The 24897-nt window shown below is 41.7% G+C and overlaps 1 protein-coding gene across 4 annotated transcripts in view; it reads left to right on the top strand.

Moving 5' to 3' along the window:
* PPP6R2 (protein phosphatase 6 regulatory subunit 2) overlaps positions 1 to 24897 on the top strand; it is a 112674-nt gene that overhangs the window by 69754 nt on the left and 18023 nt on the right. For 3 of the 4 annotated variants that reach the window (XM_068275909.1, XM_068275911.1, XM_068275910.1), the window contains 10 exons: positions 936 to 1051; positions 2543 to 2628; positions 2735 to 2815; positions 4037 to 4134; positions 7355 to 7412; positions 10058 to 10179; positions 11371 to 11558; positions 11969 to 12134; positions 13728 to 13816; positions 16867 to 17071. In XM_068275909.1, coding sequence (XP_068132010.1) covers positions 936 to 1051; positions 2543 to 2628; positions 2735 to 2815; positions 4037 to 4134; positions 7355 to 7412; positions 10058 to 10179; positions 11371 to 11558; positions 11969 to 12134; positions 13728 to 13816; positions 16867 to 17071 — 1209 coding nt within the window. The remainder of the gene's footprint in view (positions 1 to 935; positions 1052 to 2542; positions 2629 to 2734; positions 2816 to 4036; positions 4135 to 7354; positions 7413 to 10057; positions 10180 to 11370; positions 11559 to 11968; positions 12135 to 13727; positions 13817 to 16866; positions 17072 to 24897) is intronic. The other variant, XM_068275912.1, reaches the window with a different exon arrangement.

Below are 24897 nucleotides of genomic sequence, written 5' to 3'. Positions count from 1 at the left end.
TCCCTCTATCCCTGCCATAATTTTCCACAAGTGGTTTCCATATTTTATCTAACTGGGTCATATTCTTTGAGTTTCTTAAAAAATAGCATTTAGGCCAATCTATTTTTTTAATTGCTCAAATGATACTGTAGTGAGCGAGATTTCCGAGAAGCTGCTACCGTAATGCATCAGTGTTGCTCGTAGGGAGAACTGCGTTCAGTAGTATCAGGAGGTTGCAGACAAGCCATCTACCTCACATCTAATGCTGTTCATCAGAGCCGGGACAAGGTCCTCCAGCACCCAAGGCTGAGACACCAAAGTGCGCCCCTCCATCTCTCCCACCCCAGCCATCACACACTGATTAAAGTCAGGCCAGATATGTGTACTTAGTTTATCTTATGCTAAAATTATCCAAAAATCAGTCAGCACTGGTCTCCTGTTTTATTTCACTTGATTGGGTTGTATGTATGTATGTATGTATGTATGTATGTATGTGTGTGTGTGTGTGTGTGTGTGTGTGTGTGTGTGTGTGTGTGTGTGTGTGTGTGTGTGTGTATATATATATGTATATATATATATATATATATGTATATATATATATATATATGTATATATATATATATGTATATATATATATATATATATATATATATATATATATATATATATATATATATCTCCACACACACACACACACACACACACACACACACACACACACACACACACACACACACACACACACACACACACACACACACACACACACACACACACACACACACACACACACACACACACACACACACACACATATATATATATATATATATATATATATATATATATATATATATAATATTATATTATATTTGTGTGTGTATACATGTATGTATGTAAATGTGTGTTTGTGTGTGTGTATAATATATATGTATAATGTAACCTTTTGCTTTCAGGGCTGATGGAGGGATGAGGAGAGGGAACATGGGTCACCTAACCCGCATTGCCAATGCAGTTGTACAGAATATAGAAAAGGGACCTATGCAGGCACAGATCAGTGACATTATTAAAGGTAATTATGTCAGAAGTGACATTACAGTCTTAGAACAGTTTTGTTGTCATTCATTATTGCTGAAATGAAATAAATGTTTCGGCTAGTACAGTTCACCAGAACTTGTATGGCCCATTTGATCCTGGCAGGAATTGATCAGAGGAAGTGATTAGGATGCATAGAACAATATGGCATCCCTAGCATTCCTACAAACACATACGCTCTCCTTGAGTTTTACAATTCAATAAGTAATGCAAGCCCAGATATCCTGGGATACTTCAGGTTTTACTTCTTGATGTGTGCAAAATACTGTGTTAGTCCTAAGAAGGTAGCGTGAACAGAGATGAGAATTCTGAAAATCTGGATTTTTTTTTCTCTAATTTTGGTTCAGTAAATTAACATTTTATTTCCAGTTATTTAATTTGTCCATTTACTTTGTATGCACTGAAATAAAGGGATTGTGATAAAAAAACATACTTTAGTTGCCTCACATTGTTATGCAGTCATTTTGTTCACCCCACTGAATTAAAGCCAAATGTCTGCACTTCAACTGCATCTGAGTTGTTTCATTTAAAATTCATTGTGGTACTGTACAGAACCAAAATTAGAAAACCGTACAGTAGTCTGTCCAAATATTTATGGAACTTACTGTATGTGTATGTAAACATGTTTTTATTCTAATAGACACTGTAAGGCCTCTTGCACACTGCATGCATTTCAGATTCCGATTCCGCTTTTTAATCTGTTTTTACATCCGATTCCGATTCAGATTTTTAATCTTAACTGCATGCTGCGTTTTTTGATCCGTTTTTCTGTTGAATGTATTCAAGGAAAATCGGAAACGGAATCGGAAACGGAATTGGAATCGAAATCGGAAAACGGATTTGCAGTGTGCAGGGAGCCTAAGGCAGATTTAAATGTAATTTAATTCCTTGCTGCATCACATCGCAAGTTAGATTGCACTGCTGTGTATTTTACATCATTGCCCACCCAGTTTATCACACTCTGAAATAACTATGCATATATCTTGTACTTGTGTTGCTGAAACTACTGATTGCATTGTACACGAACTTTGTATGTATGCTTCCCACTACATTATACTGTATAGTGTACTCTGTTCAACAACATGGGAGAGGATGGTGCTCTACAAACAAAAATAATACTCGAAGACTGATCAGAAAGGTTTTGGGGGAGCCTTTACTACTTTTTGCTTATCACTGCATGTTTTGCGTAGTGTGCAGAAATAATAGTGCTCCACTTAACTTCTTATATTTGTGCCTGTTTTTTTTTTTTTTTTTTTTTTTTTTTTTTGCTAAATTCTTGGATCAGTGTGCATTATAAAACGTCACAGAACATTGGAGCCCAGCATTACAAGATCTGCCCAGACGCATTGCACAGTCATGGAAAGTCCATCACAAATCTTTTGCTACATAAATAGCACCTGATCTAAATGATCTTGTAATTAAAGTTCAAGTGCCTTTCTGAATGTCCCTTTGTGTGGTATTTGTTTAGAATTACCTGAAGATTGCAAAGGACGATGGGAAACCTTTGTTGAGGAAACCTTGACTGAAACTAACCGAAAAAACACTGTGGATTTGGTAAGAGTAGCACAATATTTTGCTTTTACATTTTGCCATTTGCATCACATCAGTGCTCAGGTCTTACAATTTTGATGCCCATTTTGTGCTATGTGTTATTTTTCAGGTGAATACTCACCATCTGCGCTCTTCAAGTGAAGATGAAGATATTGACAGTGCTTTTCCCAATGAATTGTCTGTGCAGCAGGTGAACTGTTGATTTTCTTCCAAAGGATTTTTGTCCAGCTAGTCATGTGATTTAGAAGGTTCAGAGACCAGAGGGGCTCATCAGTTGACCTGACTTTTCCAGACTGTACTTCAGCAAATGCGCGTACAGTTTAGGACAGCTATGCCCAACCTAAGGCCTGCGGGCCATTTGCGGCCCGCGAAGCCGACTTTTGCGGCCCGCAGAAGTGTCCTAAGGAGGAGAATTGGGGATTGTGTCATAGGTTTACACAGTGTATTCGCGTTCTCCGCAGTAGCGCTCTGATAGTAAGAGACCTACGTCCATTGGTTGCTGCAGCAACCACCCTCCAATAGGAATTAGTCTTATTCCTATTGAAGGGAGGTTCCTGCAGCAACCAATGGGAGAGGGTCTCTAACTATTACAGCGCTACTGCAGAGAACGCGAGGCGGAAAACGTGAGTACGCTGTGTAAACCTATGACAAAATCTCTGATCCTCCTCCTCAGCACAGATTCTTGCTTTGGCTCTCATCTCCCAGATGCTTTGCCACTGCTCTGGCCTCTCATCCTAGGGGACAGTGTGACATCACACCCTACCAGCCGGTCAAGCTGTAAAAAAACTTTGCTCCACACTGACCTTCACCCGCGGCAACTAATTGAGACCCCGTCTTCTGCTTAATAGTAGGCCACACAACTATCCGCAGCTCACACAGCACTTGTGCTGGGCGGGGGGGGGGGGGGGGAATCACCCAGAAAGCCTCTGCACATACACCCAGGTACCCCAGAAAAAGGGGCATCAAATGGTGAGTACAACAATTCTCGGTTTGCCGTTTTCTTTCCTTTTCCAACACCATGTTAACTGTTACTAGACAAACGTTAAAGATTTATATTTAAATTTTATATGTATGCGTTCCGGCACACAAAATTTATCTTGATGTGAAGTGCGGCCCTCAGGCAAAAAAGGTTGGGCACCGCTGGTTCTCAGGCTTATTTTTGGGGGTATGTCTTATTTTCTGGGAAATGGGGTACTCGTTCAGAGTTATTGCCTCAGTTACAGATTTCCTATAACCTATAACTGAATTAAGCATTTTATCTTTTCCTGATGCCAGGTTTGCTCTACTAATCAGTGGTATAACTTTATCAGACAGTATTTTTTGTGTTCTGCATACTTCTGTATCTTTCCTGTGCATTGATGTGCATATTTAAAGCTTACCATTCTATTAATATCTTTGCTTTTAATTTCAGGCCTTCTCTGACTATCAGGTTCAGCAGATGACCTCAAATTTTGTGGATCAGTTTGGCTTTAATGATGAAGAATTTGCTGAACAAGAGGATAACATCAAGTAATTAAGCTTTTTAAATCTCTCTGCTTATTAATGCATTTGTATGGTATGGAAGCTGCAGGCGTATTGCCTGGTATCTTTAAGATTGCTGTGGAAAGGTGTGTTTGTGTTGCTGGAAGATGGTCATTGAAGTGGACCTAAACTCTTCCAAAGGAAGAGGAAACCTAGAGGAACCTATCCTATTTGTATGTAGACATAACAGCATGCCTAATTCTCCCTTGTCTGCTAGTAATGAGCCACTGTAATTTGACCTGTCATCTCTGTCTGATATATGCAGAGGTTGTGCTGTTCAGACATGCCATATGTAAACACAGTAGTTTAACTGTAGCATCTCTGAGGAGCTCTATAAGCTTTAACAAGGAACTGTTTTTCTGTGAATGTTATGCTGTTGCTCATCTTTTAGAGCAGATAGGAAGTCCTGGGTTTGGGTCCGCTTTAATGGTGTGTGTTTTACCTGTATATGCAGTCTACATATTGAGGGGTACTGACTGACCCACACATCCTGAGAGTTAAAAAACTGACTTGGTTGCGTTCTATTCCGATGCAGCTTGAAGGATAATTGTATTTCCAAGAACAGGTATCCTCCATCCTAGCCCTAAACCACCTCCTGCTTCCTTCCCCCCACAGTGCACCTTAGGTGCCACTTTAAAGAGACACTGAAGCGGAAAAAAATATATGATATAATGAATTGCTTGTGTACTATGAATAATTACTAGAAGATTAGCAGCAAAGAAAATATTCTCATATTTTTATTTTCAGTTATGTAGTGTTTTTTCTAACATTGCATCATTCTCTAATATGTGCAGATTACACAACACTCAGAGTTCAAAATGATTCTTTCAGAGCAGTCTGTGAACTAATAACCTCTCCTCTGGCAGAGAAAAAGAAAACAGTTGAGATAATAAAAGTCAGAAGACAGCCCTCTCCACGACTTTTGAAAGTCATAGAGCTTAATGGTTTTTTTGCATAGAGATAACAACTGGAGTTTCTTAACTCTTCCTGTACTGGAAACAATTACACTGATGTATCTGATCTTAATGTTTTATTTCTTAGCTGTACTACACATACAAATCATAATATCATAATTTTTTTTTCGCTTCAGTGTCTCTTTAAGCTCTGTTTCCTGTGTATGTGAACAGTACAGTTTAACCTTGCGTCGGCAACCAGCCATTCAAAACAGAGATATGTCATCCTTTTTGTGAGGTTAGGGCAGGAAGTGGAGCTTTTAGTATTCCAGTCATACAGGGGCAGACAAATGGGTAAATATGATTACATTTGTAAGTTTAGGTAGGCTAGATGCCCACTTGCAATTGCAAAATCACCCTCAAAATACTTAAAAACAAGCAATTCCAGAGGGATTGAGAGGAAGGCGATTTTGGACCTTTGCTTTCCTATATTAAATCACTCAGAAATTCTACATATTCTGCATTTGCAATTTTGGCAAATGACAATTGCTTTTAAGAAAACTTGTCATACAGCTGATCAAGTTATATGGAACAAGGGAATGTATAAATATAGGAACTGCAATTGCTAACGTACCTTTAAACTCTGAGCTGAAATGACATGTAAGTAAGGTGTCTTGAAACATGGCTGGCTGCATTGAATATGCTAGGGGCAAGGTAGCCCTTTTAAAGAGGGACTCCAGTGAAAATAATGTAATAAAAAAGTGCTTCATTTTTACAGTAATTATGTATAAATGATTGCCTATTGCCTAAATGATAGTGTTTGCCTATTGTAAATTGATTGGGATGACGTTCACTTCTTGATTACGGTTTCTCTTTAAATTAGTGTAAGTATTGCCTCCTGTATGGACAATTTGTCTCCACCATGTAGTGACTTCTTAGCTGTAGCTTTTTGTTTTTAGCAACAAGACCGATAGAAACAAGTTTTTTTTCTGGTTTTATTTACCCCGCCCCTGATTAAAGACTTCTTGTATTATGTCCTAGTCTAAGCTGATTCTAGCTGTTCTTTCTTGAAAAGGGAATCTGGAGTATGTCTTCCTCAGACAGCTGTCCTTGTGTTATGTCAGACTCCAACCATTAGTTTAGGCCTTTTGATACCTGGTGGTAATCTCTCCAACTATAAATAGATTACTGTAGTCCAAGTTTATAGAGGTCAGTTCTATTTATTTTAGTGGGTAGCCCATGCTCTATACCCAGATTGTTACCCTTCTGCTAACGTATAGTTCTCCTTGGTGCCTTACTCTAACCTTGTAACACTAAGTGTAAAATGTGTCCTCTTATCCTGACCCTTATCCTCTAACACTATCTGTTACATTACCCCTGGCACATCTGAGTGTTCTCTTTTGTGCACAATCCCAGTCATGGCTTTGTGGCAGGAGTGTGGCCATGCCACATTATGTGAATACTTGCACTTCTACGTGCCAGACATGGCACTTGTGACTGCACCTGTGCCAAGGTGTGCATGACCATATTTCTGGGCGTTCCTCCAAGCCCAAATAGGTACTTAAGCCCCTTGCTGGTAGTAGATCTTGGTAGTACCGACCAGCTTTGGTTTGCAATTAAAGCTCTGGTTCTGACCTGACCTGTCCTGACTTCATCTGCTGTCTACTGACCTTGGCTTGCCCATCAGCTTTCTTGTATGCCGTCAGTACCAACATCAGCCAGATTGCTGATTTTGCCCCTAGTCTGCCACTATTATAAACCTCAGCTGTGCCACCAACCTTGCCTTGTCTGCCCTTAGTAGCAACCTCTGTTTTCCTGTGGCCTTGTTCACCATTCCAGCTCACCACCTAGGCCTTATCTACCATATCCTAGTCTCTCAGCTGTAGGCTCTGTTTTGTTCTTTATGTGCGCCCCCCCCCCCCCCTCTCCTCTTGCAGAACAAGATTTTCAGCTATAGTGAGCAGCATATCTGTACAGCACTTGTTACCCATAATGTCACCTTATCGTTTGAGTGAGAATCTTTAAATGGGATAAAGATCCTGTCCTACTACCAGGCTTTCCAGAGTAGGGTCACTTCTTGTTAACAACGTGTAGGTGGGCTTATATTAATCTAGTTTACTGGGTCTTCCAGTTAGCCCAGCAAAGGAAGAATTTCACATTCAGAACTAAATTCTTTGATTCCTATTAAGAGGCCCATTTTAAGAATAGCTCTAGTCTAAACTCCTATTTGTAGGACCTATTGACCTATTGTACCTCATTATTTTATGATGTTTTAGGCATACATTCAAGGTTTAATCCTGTTTGCTTCTTTGTAGTGCACCTTTTGACCGGATCACAGAGATTAATTTTAATTTGGAAGCTGAGGATGAAAATGTAAGTAGACATGCCCTTCCTAATCATATGTATGGCTATTTTTTTCTTTTAAACAAACACTGAAATGACACAGTTTTGTCAAAGGTAAATGCTTGAATAGTCTCATCTTCACTTTGCAGATATTTACAGTGGTTTGCAAAAGTATTCGGCCCCCTTGAAGTTTTCCACATTTTGTCATATTACTGCCACAAACATGAATCCATTTTATTGGAATTCCACGTGAAAGACCAATACAAAGTGGTGTACACGTGAGAAGTAAAACAAAAATTATACATGATTCCAAACATTAAAAAAAAGTGGGGTGTGCGTAATTATTCGGCCCACTGAGTCAATACTTTGTAGAACAACCTTTTGCTGCATTTACAGCTGCCAGTCTTTTAGGGTATGTCTCTACTGTTTACTTTGTCTACTTTTTCTCTTGTATTGAGCATAAATAGTAAATTTTAGGCCAGCAATTTCAGGCCAGCTTCAGTTGGTATAGTGGTTAGTGTGCTTGTCCACCATACAGTGAGACCCAGGTTCAAATCCCAGCCAATGTGAGTTGTCTTTTATGCTACAAATCCTTAAAGGGAACCTAAACGGAGAAGGATATGGATTTTTCCTTTTAAAATAATACCAGTTGCCTGAATCGCCTGCTGATCCTGTGTCTCTAATACTTTTAGCCACAGCCCCTGAACAAGCATGCAGATCAGGTGCTCTGACTGAAGTCAGACTGGATTAGCTGCATGCTTGTTTCAGGGTGTGATTCAGCCACTATTGCAGCCACAAAGATCAGCTGGACTGCCAGGCAACTGGTATTGTTTACAGGAAACATCCATATCATTCACAGTTAAGGTTCCCTTTAAAGGAGAACTGTAGTGAAAGGTATATGGAGGCTACCATATTGATTTCCTTTTAAGCAATACTAGTTACCTGGCTATCCTGCAGATCCTCTGCCTCCAATACTTTTAGCCCTAGACCCTGAACAAGCATGCAGCAGATCTGGTGTTTGACATTTTTGTAAGATCTGACAAGATTAGCTGCATGCTTGTTTCTGGTGTGATTCACACTACAGTGGCTGATAGTGTACTGGTTAAGGGCTCTGCCTTTGACATGGGAGACCAGGGTTTGAATCCTGGCTAGGTCAAGTACCCTAACACTGCAGGGTGGCCTCTTGAGCGCGTCCCTGTGGCTGCAGCTCTTGAGCGTTTTGAGTCCGACAGGAGAAAAGCACTATACAAATGTTTGGATTATTATTATTATTATTATTACTGCAGCCAAATAGATCAGCAGGGCTGCCAGGCAACTGGTATAGCTTAAAAGGAAATCAATATGGCAGCCTCCATATACCTCTCACTACAGTTCTCCTTTAAGCAACCTAATGGTTCTATTGCATTGAGCATAAATGGTACATTTTGAGCTAGCTTCACTTACTACTGTAGTGGTACAGTGCTTAGGGTGACGTGCCCACCACACAGTGAGATCTGGGTTCGATTCCCAGCTATGGTATGATGTATACTGGTTTTTAAAATAGTATAATTCCCTGGCAGAAGAGAGGGAATAGGTAGAAGGGGAGGAGGGAGGTGGGAGGAGGGAAATTAAAATCTCCCTAGCAGAGTGTGTATAGCAGCTGTCCCATAACTAATTAGTGTAGGTAGGCAAATGGTATAAAGGATCTTGCTTGGAGGAGGGAGGGTGGGCGGGTCCTTCAGCAGTGGTGTGTATTTCACTCAATTAGGTGTGGCTCCAGGTATTAGACCTTTTGAAACATGTTTTCTATCATTTTTCCAGTTGATAGAATTTTTTTAAACTTTCAAAGTTCGCCTCCCCATTGAAGTCTATTGCGGTTCGCGAACTTTTTCGCGAACCGAACCTTTCGCGGAAGTTCGCGAACCTAAAATCGGAGGTTCGGCCCATCTCTACCCAAGGCCCAGGTCTTTGTGCCCTGTCCATAAGTCCTGCCCTGCCTAAACCACCTTACTTTTATGCCAGTGTGTTTTCACAGTTCTACCATGCGCCCACTGTAAATATCTCCATCCAAACTGACTGTAGGGAGGAATTTAGTTTATCTTTCCCTCATAAGCCAAATACTGCTGCACCCCAGCCCATACAGTGACCGCAGTAGAGGGTGGATGTGGGGCAACCAACCAGGCTGTTTCCAGCTGAGTCCACTTTTCAGCTTCACATTGGAATGCTGATCTCAAATATTTATTTGTAATTCAGCACAGTTTAAGGTCCAATAGTGCTGAGCGGCTACACAGTGCCAGACCACATGGATCAAGTCAGCATCAGGTTAGCATCAGGCCCGCAGGTCATGTGCTTTATTGGTGTAGCATCAGGTTAAGAGCACCTGTTGCATAGACCAGCAGCATTAGATTCAATCTACTGTACTCTAACTGGCGAGAAATAGCTACTGTGTAAAAATGTAAAGTATATCAACCTGTCACAAGCAGCATTAGGCACTATAAAGACGCCTTGCATCTGTTTAACCCATATATACATACATGAGGGAAATCACTTCTCAAGCAAATTCTGCTATTGCCACTCCTAATTCTTAATTTCAGTAAAAGACACAATTATCAGAACTTTTTTGTCTCTTTTCTTTCCTCTCCTCTTTCTCCCTCCTTCCTCCCTTGCTATCTGTCTTTTTCTATTCTGTCTTTCAGCCTAATGGTGCTCTGTTTGAAGCTTGCTGTAATGAGCGCATCCAACAGTTTGATGATGAAGAGGAAGATATCTGGGAAGAAAAGGAAATTGGATATGGAACTCAAGTTAAATCGAGAACTCGGTAAGTCAAGTCTTTGTGTGCTCTCTTTATCTTTGCTATACAGTTTACATATGTCTCTACTGGGCTATTTTTCTGGATATAAACTTTCAGTTTCAACTTGAAAGGACATCTGAGATGAAAAAAAGGGATGAGAAAAACAATTGTATCTGTCCTCCCTTTTTTTTTTTTTTGTATATCCCACAGTTTTATTTCATATTTAAATCTAGTTTAAGTTTTTACTGTTTCATTGTCACTGCTCAATGACGCCTTCATTGAAGTATGCCAGAGATTAAATCCATGAATTATTGACCCTTTTTATCTCTTTCCTGCTCTCAGAAGCCATTTACTAACAGGAAAGTGTTTTATGGCTGTAATTACTTATCAGTGAGGGTTACACTATAGTCTGACGCGGTCCCGACCCGGACAGAAACTGTAATTTGCATACCTGATATTTAACTTTTCCAGCACAGAAAGAAACAAAAGGAACACAGCCTAGTTATTTGTGTGCTTGGCATTGTACATACATGTCTATCTCATCATGTCACATGTCACCTTGGTTGTCCTTTAAGACAAACTGAGCCCTGGGCATAAAAACACAGCTGAGTTGCCTTCAGGTGAAAACATATAAGCCCAAACGTGCAAAGTTCTATATCATTTTATAGGCGATGATGATTGGCAAATCGTGCATATGCCTCTTTAAGCTCACCCTTTCTTACCTTATTTTATTTGTTCTCGCTTTTTCTCAGTAGTGTTCTTAGTTCCTGTTTGACTTTTTCTAGTATCCTATTTATTTTTGGTTCACTGAAGTCAATATTTATGTGAATAAACATATAACAGCAGCTACTTACCTTGCTTAACGTGAGAAAGGGCTTTGACATTGCTGTGCAGGGCAATGCTTACAAAAATGTTTTTAGGAATGCAGAAACGGGTATGTAGTTTGTATAAAGATGTCTTTACAAAAATGTACAACCTTCTCTCCATTTTGTAAAATACATACAGTATCAAACAAAAGCGAGTACACCTCTTACATTTTTGTAAACCTTTTATTATAACTTTTCATGGGACAACACTGAACAGGTGACACTTTTAGACAATGTAAAAAAATGTGTACAGCTTGTATAACCGTGTAAAATTGCTGATTTGTAAAAAATATATATATATATATATATATATATATATATATCTCTAAGTAGACCTGTATTTGCTACTAAGCTGTAGGTTTGGAGTGTCACAGTCTTCAGAAGATTCTTCTCGTAGTGACTTGGAGAATGGAGAGCCTGAAGCCAGCCCAGCATCTGATGAGGAAGAGGAAGCAGAAGGTCGCAATACCGAAATTTTGCCAGCTCTTAGTCCAATTCGTAGTGGGTCTCCCACACAGGAAGATGGTTCAGCGTCAGAAGGTAGGAGAAGAGCACAAAACAAAACATTTTGAAATAGGTTTAAAGACATGCCATGAGAGGGATGATGCTTTCCATTTTGCATGTCTGGAAGAAGTCAATTTTGCTGTCCAATTATGCCAGTTAGTTGGGTTCCTAAGTTCTATTTGTGCTCAGTAGGTTCTGGTATCTTCCATTGTACAGTCAGTGAGGAATGCTCCTTTTTGAACTCCAATGGACGTATATCTTTTTTTTTTTTTTTTCCACCCAACTATGTAACACCTCACTTGGGGAGGTGTAGATTGTAAAAGTAGATGTAACATATTTATATACATCCATGCAAGTTCTGTGTCTGTTATAGTTATGAAACTAGACTAAGTAAAATGTTTATTGCTGTTTTTTATTTTGCCTGAAGTGCTTTATTTGTGTTTTAGAAACCGGCTGGACTGCAGTGTTTGATGAGCCAGTGAACTCCAAGCCCCCAGCTCCTTGTGTGGCTCTAGATGTTGGCTCCAGTGTTTGGGATGCACCTGCTCCTGAGACATCAACTCCTGAAGAGAAAGGGTGGGCCAAATTTACAGACTTTCAACCATTTTGTTGGTGAGTTGTTCAGAGCAGAGATTAATTCCGTATATGTTGTCTATTCTCTTTCTGCGGCAGCCTCTACAGCCCCCAGTGGCTGGATTTATCTTTATATTCGCCCACTACCAGATCTTTTGGATAAAAGATTGTTTGAATTACTTATAATAGTAATTATAAATTAAAATCAATCTCATTAGCACAGGGAGCATATATTTCCATTCACCAATTAGTGCTGCATCAGATAGTGCCAGAAATGTGCACAGGAGCCAGCCCAATCCTGCACAACACTGCTTCTGCTACAAGACGTATATCTATGTCTTCGTGGCTTAGAGGAAGTCACAGAGGACATAGATATACTGTAATGGTGGATAAAGTGGTTAACACTTTGTGCTTTTCTCAAAAAAAAAAGTCTCTTAAGTTCGGCTTTGTATTGCGAGCATCGATGACCTACATTATTTCAGACTACTTACATTCTATGTGTGCTTATAAATATCAGTATTTTTGGAACATATTGGCTGTATTTGGGTAACTATGGAAAAATAATTTTTACAACATAAAATTGCTGCCGCACCCGATATTTATTCTTTTGCACCAAGTTCAGGTTTGTTTAATGTAACATTTACCAGTGGCAATAATTAGTGATGCCTTAGAAAAATGAGATATTCTCATCACAGGCCAATTTTACCATCTCCATGTTATGAGAGCCTAAAGAGTCTGAATACTATGAATAGATTTTGTAGGTAAGCTCTCATACTACATGGAAGTGGTAAAATTGGCTAATCAGAATAGGATGTGTGTACCAAGTTTAAAGGGAACCTTAAGGGCCCGTTCACACTTAAAATCGCAGAGGGAGTGATTTTCCCGCGATTAGCGCGGAAAAATCACTGGACACTGCGGCGGTTTTGGAGCGATCGCGATTAGCATGCTATGCACGCTAATCACGATCGCGGAACGCTCGTCGACGGCAAACCGCTGCATGCAGCGCGGTTGCGGTTATCGCTAACCGCAAACGCGGCAGTGAGAACACTGCCACTCGCTACATTGTGTAGCGATTCCCGCTCAGATGAGAACGGGCCCTAACTGAACCTGAAAAAAAAAATTACTTAACTGTTCTGTGCCTGCGCTGTTGCTCACCGATCATCCGGTACCGTCACTGCTGAAAAATAAACTAAGCTATGGTGGGGTAGCGGATGAGTGACGGTGCGGGCACAGGACATCTGCAGGGGGTTGGTGGAAGCCCGAGGTAAGTGAAACTTTTTTTTTTTCTGGTTCAGTTAAGGTTCCCTTTAAGTTCTTTGTCTTTAATGCTTTATCATTCAAAGACCCAGACCTTATGCTGATGCAGGTCTAGTGACTGTCAGCATAAACACGTCAGACAGATGATTTCTTTTAAACTTCTAAACATGGCAGCCTTGGCATTGCTTTGGTTTCTTGTAAGTTTGTAACCTGCATAAGCATAGGTTATATGATAGAATCACACTGCTGTCTTATGAGATGTATCTCCTCACCAACACATGTAATCTTTCCTTAACCTTTGGTGTTCTTGCTTAAGTAGAATTTTTCATGTTCTTAGTACGATTTTTTTTTTTATTTTTTACCTTTTCTCCATAGCTCTGAATCAGGTCCCCGGTGTAGTTCTCCAGTGGATACTGAGAGCAGTGGCTCTGAGGGACATACCAAACAGAGCCAAGAGAAATTCTGTGAGTGTGGCTACACTTGCTACTAGAAGCAAAACCTTTCACTTTGTTCCTGCTAACAAGTAGTATCGAAAAGTCTCCACACATGGTTTGTGTGAAATGCATACTTTGCACTTGCTTTAGCATAAAACTTATGACATTGCTAAAGTAATTTTGGTTTGTAACCTTAAAAAGCTTACTTTCAGTTTCCCTGGGCTGCGGTTATGTGATTATGCTTATAATATCTACCTATTGTGATGCATCCTGGGAGAGAAATCCAGTATTAACCCAATAGTGAATTTCTCCACCAGTAAGTCTTGGAATGGATATTATTATTATTTTATAAAGGTTATAAAAATAATAGTATTATCACAGAACACTGAAGGCAAGACGTTTTAATTTACAACCAAAAATGTTTCCAAGGCTAGAAATGTATGCCACAGTGAGTGCTGGGTATTCATTACAGACACTGTAGGTGTGATGAATGTAGTTTTGCTTTAATAACATTCAATACGAACATATTAATTATAGTTGCTTATATATCAAAACCCTGGTTCTGCTTCCCATTTATTTGATTGTAAATATTTTGTGCATTGCATGTATGTACTGTACCTGGCTGACTGAATCATATTGTTTCTTTTCCTGTAGAGATGACAGGACAATTTTATTAGAGAAACAGCTCTTCAAGTCCCTTTCCTTTATTCTTTAGTTGCTGCCACCTTTCTGATTCACCTGCCATTGGTTCCACTGCTGCTACAGGTGCCGCTCATCCCTCTGCAGGGGAGATGTGCTGATATAAAGAACAGAGTCGTGGGGATCCTGCCTCAACCAGGGAGGATTCTCATTGGTCCACCACTTAGTGAAACAATGAGAATTCATCCCTGGGGAGAGAGCAGTCCAATGCTCCCTGCTGCAGTCCAATAGGGAGCCCCATGCTTCTGCCAGTGCTCTGATTTCTATACCGACGCTTCTTCCCTGTAGTGGACTGAGCGGCGGTGAGCCAAATACACAGAAAACAGTTATTGGTGAAACGTATGTGGCGACCAGCCTAGGGAGAACAGACACTGTCCATTCTCATAGGCTTTCAATGATTCCGTCAGCATCCACTTTGTCTGCGATCTGCATCTGGAAAAATTGTGCAGGTCGGGACTTCCATCACGCTAAGCATAGCTAAAGGAACGGATCCGTTTTTGCTTACAGATTTAAAGTAACCCAGAGATGAAAAGAACTAAAGATAAACAAGTCCCAAGCCGTCCTCCCGCCATCTGCCGGGATCAGCCCCGGTAACAGCTAATTCACGTCCAGTCTGGGTCTTCTGCGCATGCGCAAACCTCCTGTGCATGCACAGAAGACCCAGACTGAATGCAACTGTGAGCTGTTACCGAGGCTAAACGCGGCTCTACAGCAGAACGTGGGAGGATGGTGTGGGACTCAGACGAGCTTATGGGGCTGGAGGAAGCCTCGGGTAAGTATCACATCTTTAGTTTTTTTCATCTCTGGTACACTTTACATGGTTCCCATGCTTACATAGGATCTTTTTGAGAGCCCTTTTCTCTGCTGATCTCCGATGCGTAAATCATTCAATTTTTTTTCTCTAGTGCAGAGCGAGCCTTATTATTATTTATTTATAAAACGCAAACATATTCAGTGGTGCTGTACAAAATTAGAAACAAACGTGGGGTACATGATATTACAGACAATGGTATACACCAATACACAAAATACAGAATTGGTACAAAATACGGAATTGGTAATTACAGTAACAAAAGTAACATGATGAATAAAATGTATAATGAATTCCAAAACGCAAAAGGTTGAGAGAGCCCTGCCCTTGCAAGCTTACAATCTAAATGATTAGGGAGGGAACAAGAGGTGGGGTAGTATACAATATTTATACCTAGAGGCAGTGTGTTTTAGGTTATCTAGTAGCAGTACAACTTGGCCAGAGGTCAAAGGGGGTATGGCCTAATGTAGAGCATATGCTTGTTGGGAAAAAGTGAGTGGTGCGGTGCCAGTCTGTTTGTTGGTAGTCAACAATGTAGAATGTTACAATAGTCCAGATGAGATATTATATAAGAGCATCTATTCACATTTTAGTTGTGTCCTGAGTTAGCAAAGGTCAGATGCGAGATATGTTTTCAGTTGGAGATGACAGGAGCTGGATAGGGAGTGAATGTAAAGGAGGAATACAAGAGAGTAGTCGAATACAGTATTACCCCTGAGCACCGTGCTTTAGGAACTGAAGTTATAAGGGGTTATTAACATTTGTTATATCAGGCAGAGAGGTGGAAGGAGACAGTAGAAAAATGATTAGTTCTGTTTTACTCATAATAAGTTTTGAGAAGTGAGATGACATGACAGAGGATATAGCAGACAAGCAGTCAGGAACACGTGAGGAGTAAGTTGAGGTCTGGGACTGAGAGGTACTGTTGTTTATCACCTGCATCTAAGTGGTATTGAAACCCAAATCAGTTGATTAAGTTGCCAAGACCGTGCATGTGCTTATGGTGCCCATACATGGTAGAATTTTTTCATTTTTTTTTTTTTTTGATTAGATCATTTGGTTTGATTATTCCGTTAGATCGAACACAAAGATTTTTCCAACATGTCTGATCGGATTTTTATTGAAAAAACGGGATAATTATTTTTTCTTGATCGAAAAAAAGATTCTTTTAAACTTTCATTCGATTCGATTGTTTTGGTCGAATAAATGGGAAAATTGAATGTTTTTAATGTACCATGTATGGGCACCATTAGAGAGGAGGTGGACATTGTCAGAGGATTTGTACTGGGAAAGGAACTGCTAATCTGCTACCAGTAAGGATGTAGAGTAATAAGGCAGGAGACAGTAGCTGTGTATTTTAAATATATTTATTGCAAAAAATACAGACAAATGCAAGTGCAATGTACCAAACTGTGCGTTAATAATCAATGACAATTGACTATCATATAAAAAAATGGGAGGCTGAACTAAGGCTTTAAAAATTTCATAGGATGTAATATTAAAATATTTTAAGTACGGTATTCTCATATGATTATGTAGCTTGCAGCTCAACTATTTTGTTTTCTTTCAGTTAGTGCCGCATCACCCTGTGTGTGGAATGTGTGTGTAGCCAGGAAGGCCCCAGTTATTGGATCTGACAGCAGCTCCTCTGGGGGCTCAGACAGTGAGGAGGAAGAAAAGACAAATATAGTAACTGAAACCATCAGCACTGGGGCTGGACATGAAACGATCAGACTCACAATGGACACTAAGAATGAAAAAGCTACGTTTAGTAGGTAAGGGAAGTGTATGTAATGCTAAAAATGAGGTGCAGCAGGAGGTGAAAGACATTGTTAGTTCAGTCAGGCTCGGGGTTGGAAATCCGCAGCTCAGAGCAGTAACCCTGAGCCTGACTCGTGATGAATGCTATGAGGGTAATGCAGAGCATCAACTCACCTCCCCGGGTATCCAGATACAGGCAACCATTCTCCTTCCTGTCCTCCGTGGCTCTGTATCCCCCTGGTGAGATCGTTGGCTGTCGTCATGACAGCTGGCGATCTCACTATAGGGTTACTGCGCCACCCCGAGTACAGGGGGGGGGGGAGAACTGCAGTGTTGGATCCCAGGGAGGTAAGAGCAGGGGCTGCTGCAGGCTTTCTGGTGGCATGATTGCTTTGCGGATTTAGAGTCTAAAGAGCATGCAAAAAAATTGCACCACTTTTAGACCCTAAAATCTGGAAGAAATCATAGCGCCAGGGAGGTTTAAAAGAAATCCCCATTTTCTGGCTAACGGGTCAGTTATTCACCCATTCGACCCCTTAATCCCTTGTTAGGGGTCAATAAAGAGTAAATTCACTGTAACCTAAATTTGACTATAGGTACTCTTAAACCACTTCCTGAATTTAGTACAGAATATCTACACCCCTTGAGACTTCATCTTCGCTCTAGGGCACAGGTGTCAAACTCTAGGCCCGCGGCCCTCTATGCCATTTTATGTGTCCCTCGAGAGCTTCCAATTGCCATGATTGTAAGCAGAAAAAGAAACACAGCACACTGTCTTCCCAACCAAAGGAGCACGCCAGTGACAAGTGTTTCTGATTAAAACGTTGCCAGTTTGAGCCGAAGTACAGCAATAACCCATGGGAAAACCCCCAACAAAATTAGCATGGAGCCCCCTTCTTAACTCCAAACATAGCAAATCCCCCCCCCCCCCCCCCCCCCCCCGGGGTAACTGGTATATCATACACTCACACCAACACTCCACCCTCCCTGACACCATCTCCCCACATAACAGCACAGCAGTGTAATATTTACATGCTCCAGCAATGCATTGTGTCTCTTCTTCTCTTCCTGGCAGTCGCACGCTCTTTGCTTACATACTTCCTTCTCCTGATTTACTTGACATGCCTCAGAAACCAGAGGTGTGCAGCACAATGCATGTGGCTGTCAGGAAGATCATAAGAGACCTGAAGCAGCACTGGACCAGGCAAATATTGAACTGATCCGCTGCATTATACAGAAGGAGGGGAGCAAGTCCCCCAAGGTAACTATAGTTATGCCACAGTTTGTGACTGTTCAGTAAATGTTAAAGCTTAATGAACAATTTGGCCAGTGACTTAAACTATGTTTTAGATTTTGTCCTTTTACCTGGTTGAGTTTGAAACCGCTGCTCTAGGGGATTACATATACTTACAGTACATACGTCGCTGCCAATTAGAACACTGACCGGTAAATGGGGAAAATGTGGTCCCAAAGCCAATCAAAGGGTCTGTAATCATTAACAAAGTGAAAGTGATAACACACGTACACATTACTTCCTGTGTAGTGTTCACAGTACACAGGATATGGTGTGGGGAAATATTGTCGACAAAAAGATTGCACGTATAAATACATTAACATAAATAGAAAATGTATGTTAATGTATTTAGAAATAGAAAAAAAAGTGACAACATTAAAGGAACTCCGAGCAGTGCAGTAACTATGGAAAGATGCATACCATTTTGAAGCTCTCTTTCTCCTCTTTCCAATGATATATAAACCGCCACCGTTCGCCTTTTAATTTTCGCTATTTTCGCGATCGAAATCACGAAAATAACAAAAACTAAAATGCGTAGGGCGGCGGTTTCTATATCGTTGGAAAGAGGAGAAAGAGAGCTTCAAAATGGTATGCATCTTTCCATAGTTACTTGTATTACACAGGGCGACTTTTCCCCAAAGTCGGCAGCTCCATTCAGCACAATGCAATGAAATTCAAGGAACCCAGGGGGATATAATTACAAACATCATGCTGGTAGGTGTGAGGATATAATTAATTAGTTGTGGGTATAGGCACTGCTCGGTGTCCCTTTAAAAAACAAAACAAAACATAAATAGTTACCGTAAAGGGGAACTCCAGTGAAAATAATGTAATACAAAAGTGCTTAATTTTTACAATAATTATGTATAAATGATTTAGTCAGTGTTTGCCCATTGTAAAATATTTTAAATCCCTGATTTATATTCTGACATTTATCACATGGTGACATTTTTACTGCTGGCAAGTGGTATAGCTGCTGCTTGCTGTTTTGGTAGTTGTAAACAGCTATTTCCCACAATGCAACAGGGTTCACAGACAGTAAACTGCCAAGAGTATGTACTCAGAATTTCTTTGTGGGAGGGGTTTCGTCACAATATCAGCCATACAGCGCCCCCTGATGGTCTGTTTGCGAAAAGGAATAGATTTCTCATGTAAAAGGGGTATCAGCTACTGATTGGGATAAAGTTAAATTCTTGGTCGGAGTTTCTCTTTAAAGGACTTACGAGGCCTGATTTGTAAAAAATAAATAAAAAAAGTTAGATACCTGTGTGTGTTTGCAAGGCACGGAGGACACCGTCCGCGCCCTCCGTGCCGTTCCGCCGGGTCCCCGCTGCTTAATATCTCCCCGAACGTCTCCCGACAGCACGGCCCGGGTCGGGCTCTCCAGCCTTCACAAAGATGGCCGCCGGAGCTGGCCGCGGCTGCGCAGTCAGCATAGCCGCGCGTGCGGCTGCGCAGCTCTAAGGCCAACTCCCCGATCCACGCTACTGTTACGTGGATCGGGGGTTGGCCTTAGAGCTGCGCAGCCACACTCGCGGCTATGCGGACTGCGCGGCCGCGGCCAGCTCCGGCGGCCATCTTGGTACAGGCTGGGGAGCACGACCCGGGCCGCGCGGTCGGGGACTGTTCGGGGAGCTGTTCAGCGGCGGGGACCAGGCGGAACGGCACGGAGGGCGCGGACGGCGTCCTCCGTGCCTTGCAAACACACACAGGTATCTAACTTTTTAAATTTATTTTTTACAAATCAGGCCTCGTAAGTCCTTTAAGGACACAGCTTTTTTTTTTTTTTTTAAATATGTATGCCATGAGTATATATTACTGTAATTTGTGCAAATATGAGCTTGTAATTAGTTAAATAGTATAAACAAATACAAAAAAGAAAAAATACACCTTTATTTCCAAATAAAATATTGTCACCAAACATTGTATTAGGGACATAATTTAAATGCTGTAATAAGAGGGACAAATGGGCAAATAGAATGTGTGGGTTTTAGCTACAGTCGCATGTTTTATTTTAAAACACTAAAGGCTAAAAACGGAGAAATAATGCATTTTTTCATTTATTTTCTGATTATTCCCGTTTATTATAGGCTTATAAAATAAAATAATTCTTAGCACAAAGTACCACCAAAGAAAGCCCAATTTGTGTTTAAAAACAAAACAAACAAAACACAACAATGTATAGATAATTTAGGTGTGATAAGTAGTGATAGTTATTTGCGAAGGACTTGGAAGAGAGCTGAAATATGTGGTCCATAACGGGAACACAACCTGTAATGATCAAGTGGTTAAGTGCTTCTCAGCCCCATGTATAGTATCACCAGAGGTGCCACATATTGAGAACCTGGAATCTAAAGCAACCAATAAATTACTTTACCCTTTGACATCCAGCTAATTTTTTAAAAAGTTACACACTGCACTAGAATCCGACAGGAAATGGTGTGCGTTGCGTGATAAAGCGTGATAAAATGTATCCAGGCCACGTTACATTGCAACATGTAGGAACGCACAGCTTTCCTGTGAATAGTAACATGAAAATCTATGGACTTCCATGCTACTGTGTGGATTGGACACTATATGTAGTGCAGCATAAAGGTGGCCATACACTGGTCGATTTGCCATCAGATTCGACCAACAGATAGATCCCTCTCTGATCCAATCTGATCAGAGAGGGATCGTATGGCCACCTTTACTGCAAACAGATTGTGAATCGATTTCAGCCTGAAACTGATCACGATCTGTGGAGCTGCCGCCCCTCCTCACCCCCCCCCCACCCCCCGCGCTCTACTGTTTAAACTTCCTGCCGGGACAGGAAGTTCTGTGTAGCTCTGGAGCCCGAAGCGGAGAACAAGACCAGGAGACTCGCGCCGGCTGGAGTAGGTAATGTATTACCGCTGTATTGCGTCAGTCGTCGGGCATTCGAACGCAGCTAACGACGCACTCCTGACCCGCCGGCGACCGAGAACAATCCTCCGCACGGATGGGTCGACGGGAACGATCGATTTCGTAGGAAATCGATCGTTCTGTCAGCGGTTTGCGTGGCGATTTCACAGCAGTTTCGATCACTGTGATCGAAACGGCTATATATCGGCGGGAAAATTGTTAGATGTATGGGCCCCTTTACTGACAGCAGAGCACATAGTGTGAATGAGCTTGTTTAAATGTTCCCTCTTTGCCTCTACACTGGGCTTGTACAGCAGGCTACTCTAGCTTTGCTCTGATGGACTGACAGATTACCCATGCCTCTCCCTCTTCCTTGCAAACACACAGCTGTTGCCAATGGCTGGCCATGCTATCATTACTTACAGATTAGTGATCTGAATTGCATATCTATAATCTATTCATGTATCAGGTGTCATTAGTGATGTAGACACAGGCAGGAAAGGATTGGCTTGCAGAGACCACTGAATGATTTAGACTAGATGTGCTGTTAATAATGCATAAACATGAGAATGGGCATGAGGAAGCTATCTGGTCAATAGTTGGAATCTACAACAGTCTTAAAGGGGCCCATACACCTAACAATTTTCCCGCCGATATATACAGCCGTTTCAATCACAGTGATCGAAACGGCTGTGAAATTGCTGCGCACACAGCTGACAGAACGATCGATTTCCGTCCAAAATCGATCGTTCCCGTCGACCCATCCATGCGGAAAATTTTTCTCGGTCACCGGCGAGTCGGGAGTGCGTCGTTAGCGGCGTTCAAATACCCGACGACCTACGCAATACAACGGTAATACATTACCTGCTCCAGCCGGCGCGAGTCCCCTGGTCTTCTTCTCCGCTTGGGGCTCCAGAGCTACACAGAACTTCCTGTCCCAGCAGGAAGTTTGAAACAGTAGAGCGCCCTCCACTGTTTAATCTTCCCCTGGACAGGAAGTTCAGTGGCCGGAGTGGAGAAGACATCAGGACTCGCGCCGGCCGGAGCAGGTAATGTATGGGGGGGGGGGCGGGAGGGTACGGCAGCAGCTCTACAGATTGTGATCGGTTTCGGGCTGAAATCGATTCACAATCTGTTTGCAGTAAAGGTGGCCATACGATCCCTCTCTGATCAGGTTCGATCAGAGAGGGATCTATCTGTTGGTCGAATCTGATGGCAAATCGACCAGTGTATGGCCACACACTTATTGATTTGCAGCAGATTTGACCATCAGATAGATTTCTGTCATATGCCTGTCAAGTCCAATCTGACAGGAATCTATCTGATGTGTGCCACACACTAGGAACAGATTTCCAATAGATTTCAGAATGAAAATGAATGAATGCATTATGGGACCAGTAGATCCAATGCAACTCTATGGGCCATCGATCTGCTACCAGCAGCAGATCGGCCTAGATTTTCCATCCTGTCAGATAGATCAAATCGATCGAAATTGAAATCAGCCACAAATCAATCAAATGAGGAATTTGATAGAATAGATTTCTGATCGATCGATGGCTGGAATCGACCAGTGTATGGGCCCCTTTAGCTTTATGTGATCAGGTAAAAGGGAGGCATATAAGGGACAGAACATGTGTAATAATAGTCCCCACGACCCCCACTACTGAGGGGGGAACCAGTGGGCTGTGCTTCTCTCAGCCATGCCCAACGTGCAGAGCAGCGCAGGGAGCAGTATACGTTACCTGCTTCCAGTACTGGCTCAAATCCACTCTTCACATCCCAGTGTGCAGCCATGACACTATTGTACTAGTGTAGGAGAGCTGTTTAAAGTTTTGCTGCGGAACCCAGAAAGGTCTAGTTTTGCTCCTGAGAAAGAATCAGTACTTATAGCTGTGTTAATGATCAGACCAATTTGCGTTTGATTTCACATATTTAGTTTATAATTTTGTTTATCGGTTAAGGTCTACATAAACACATCAAAGCAGGTTGATTTGAAAATAAAGTGAGAGTTGTGAACTACATACAGGCTTCTTTGTTCTGTAATGTTATTACCAAGTGGAGAACAATTTGTAAAGGTGCGTACTCACCATTGACAGATGTCGCCCATCGAGGATCTGGAGCTACATTGGACTACATTGCTAGGCCAGGCTGCAAACAACGCGCGTCAGCGGTGTAGCTGACAATGTGCTTTGTTGCTATGTAGGGGAATGACGAGTGGTGCATGACATCACGCAGTGCAAACTATGGTGTTGGCTGGGGATAAGTAGATCCACCGATAAATCAGTTGGGGATCGGGGACTGCCATACACACGCCTGATTATCGGCTGAGGCGGTCGTTATCAGCTGTATCAGCCAACTTAAGTCAGGCTCGTGTACAGGCCTTCACAGGGTTTGCCTTTCTCAAATGACAATTCTGAAGATGTAAGGTCAAGTAGAAGATTTAGTTGAAGGACAGTACAGATTTGTTCATTAGTCTACAATCCCTTCAAGTGTCATAACGCACAAGTAGATGTGGAGTGTCCCATGTCACAGATTTCAAGGTATGTAACAAGTTTTTAAGGGAACTTTTCCTGATTATTTTCAGAAGGAAACATCTAGATTCCAGCAACAACAAAAGTGCTACCTTTGTGTGTGTGTGTGTTTTTGTGTCTTCATGCTGGTACATCATGCCTTATTACAATACTGATCCTTCCTGTACCATTTATTTGCCAGTCCCCTTATATTCTATTCTTTACTATTGACTGCATACAGATATACAAAAACAATTGGTTTGTACCAAAATACATGGGTCATTAGCCACCTTAGTGTACAAAAGATAAATACCTTTATTAGCATACAAATTAGACACAGGTTCTCAACATACCAAATGAAGATGAAACATCACAGCAAATTCACATATTAACATTAGCGTATGAGAAACAGATATGTAGCTATAAAAAGGAAACTGCTATATAATCACAGGGTGTCATTTTAAAGAGAACCCGAGGTGGGGTTCTCACAACGAAATCCACATACAGAGGCTGGGTGTGCCTATAGAGCCCAGCCTCTGTTGCTAATCAGATCCCCCCGAAATCCCCCCTGCGCTCGGCAATACCCCATAAATGACAGCCGCGCTGCCGACGCGCAGCGTGTCAGCAGCGGCTGTGTTTACCTTTCTAACGTCAGTCATCGCTCCGGTCCCGCCCGCGTCCCTTCCCTCCCATGCTGATTGGAGGGAAGGGACGCAGGCGGGGATGGAGCTCTGCAGAAGGCGGGGGGAGCACCGAGACTGACGTTAGAAAGGTAAACACAGCCGCACAGCGCGGCTGTAATTTATGGGGTCTGGCTGAGCACAGGGAGGATTTAGGGGGGATCTGATTAGCAACAGAGGCTGGGCTCTATAGGCAGAGCCAGCCTCTGTATGGGGATTTCGTTGTGAGAACCCCGCCTCGGGTTCTCTTTAACTATGTTGAGAGGTTACACACACCTTCATAACACACTCCGCGCAGTCACGCTGGTGCCTTGTGAATATAATGCGGTGGGGGCCCCTTTAAGGAAAAAACCTTGCATGCATGATCTCAAAAAGATAAGTTGCATGTAATACGGTCCTCAAAACATGACATTAAGACCATCAAAAAGCAAGTCCCAGTATGGAGAGTAATATGCAATCCAAAGTTTAAATAG

This window comes from Hyperolius riggenbachi, chromosome 3 (genome assembly GCF_040937935.1).
Source record: "Hyperolius riggenbachi isolate aHypRig1 chromosome 3, aHypRig1.pri, whole genome shotgun sequence".
NCBI lineage: Eukaryota > Metazoa > Chordata > Amphibia > Anura > Hyperoliidae > Hyperolius > Hyperolius riggenbachi.
Note: the sequence above shows the minus strand (reverse complement) of the source record. Positions and strands in the feature narration are given on the sequence as shown.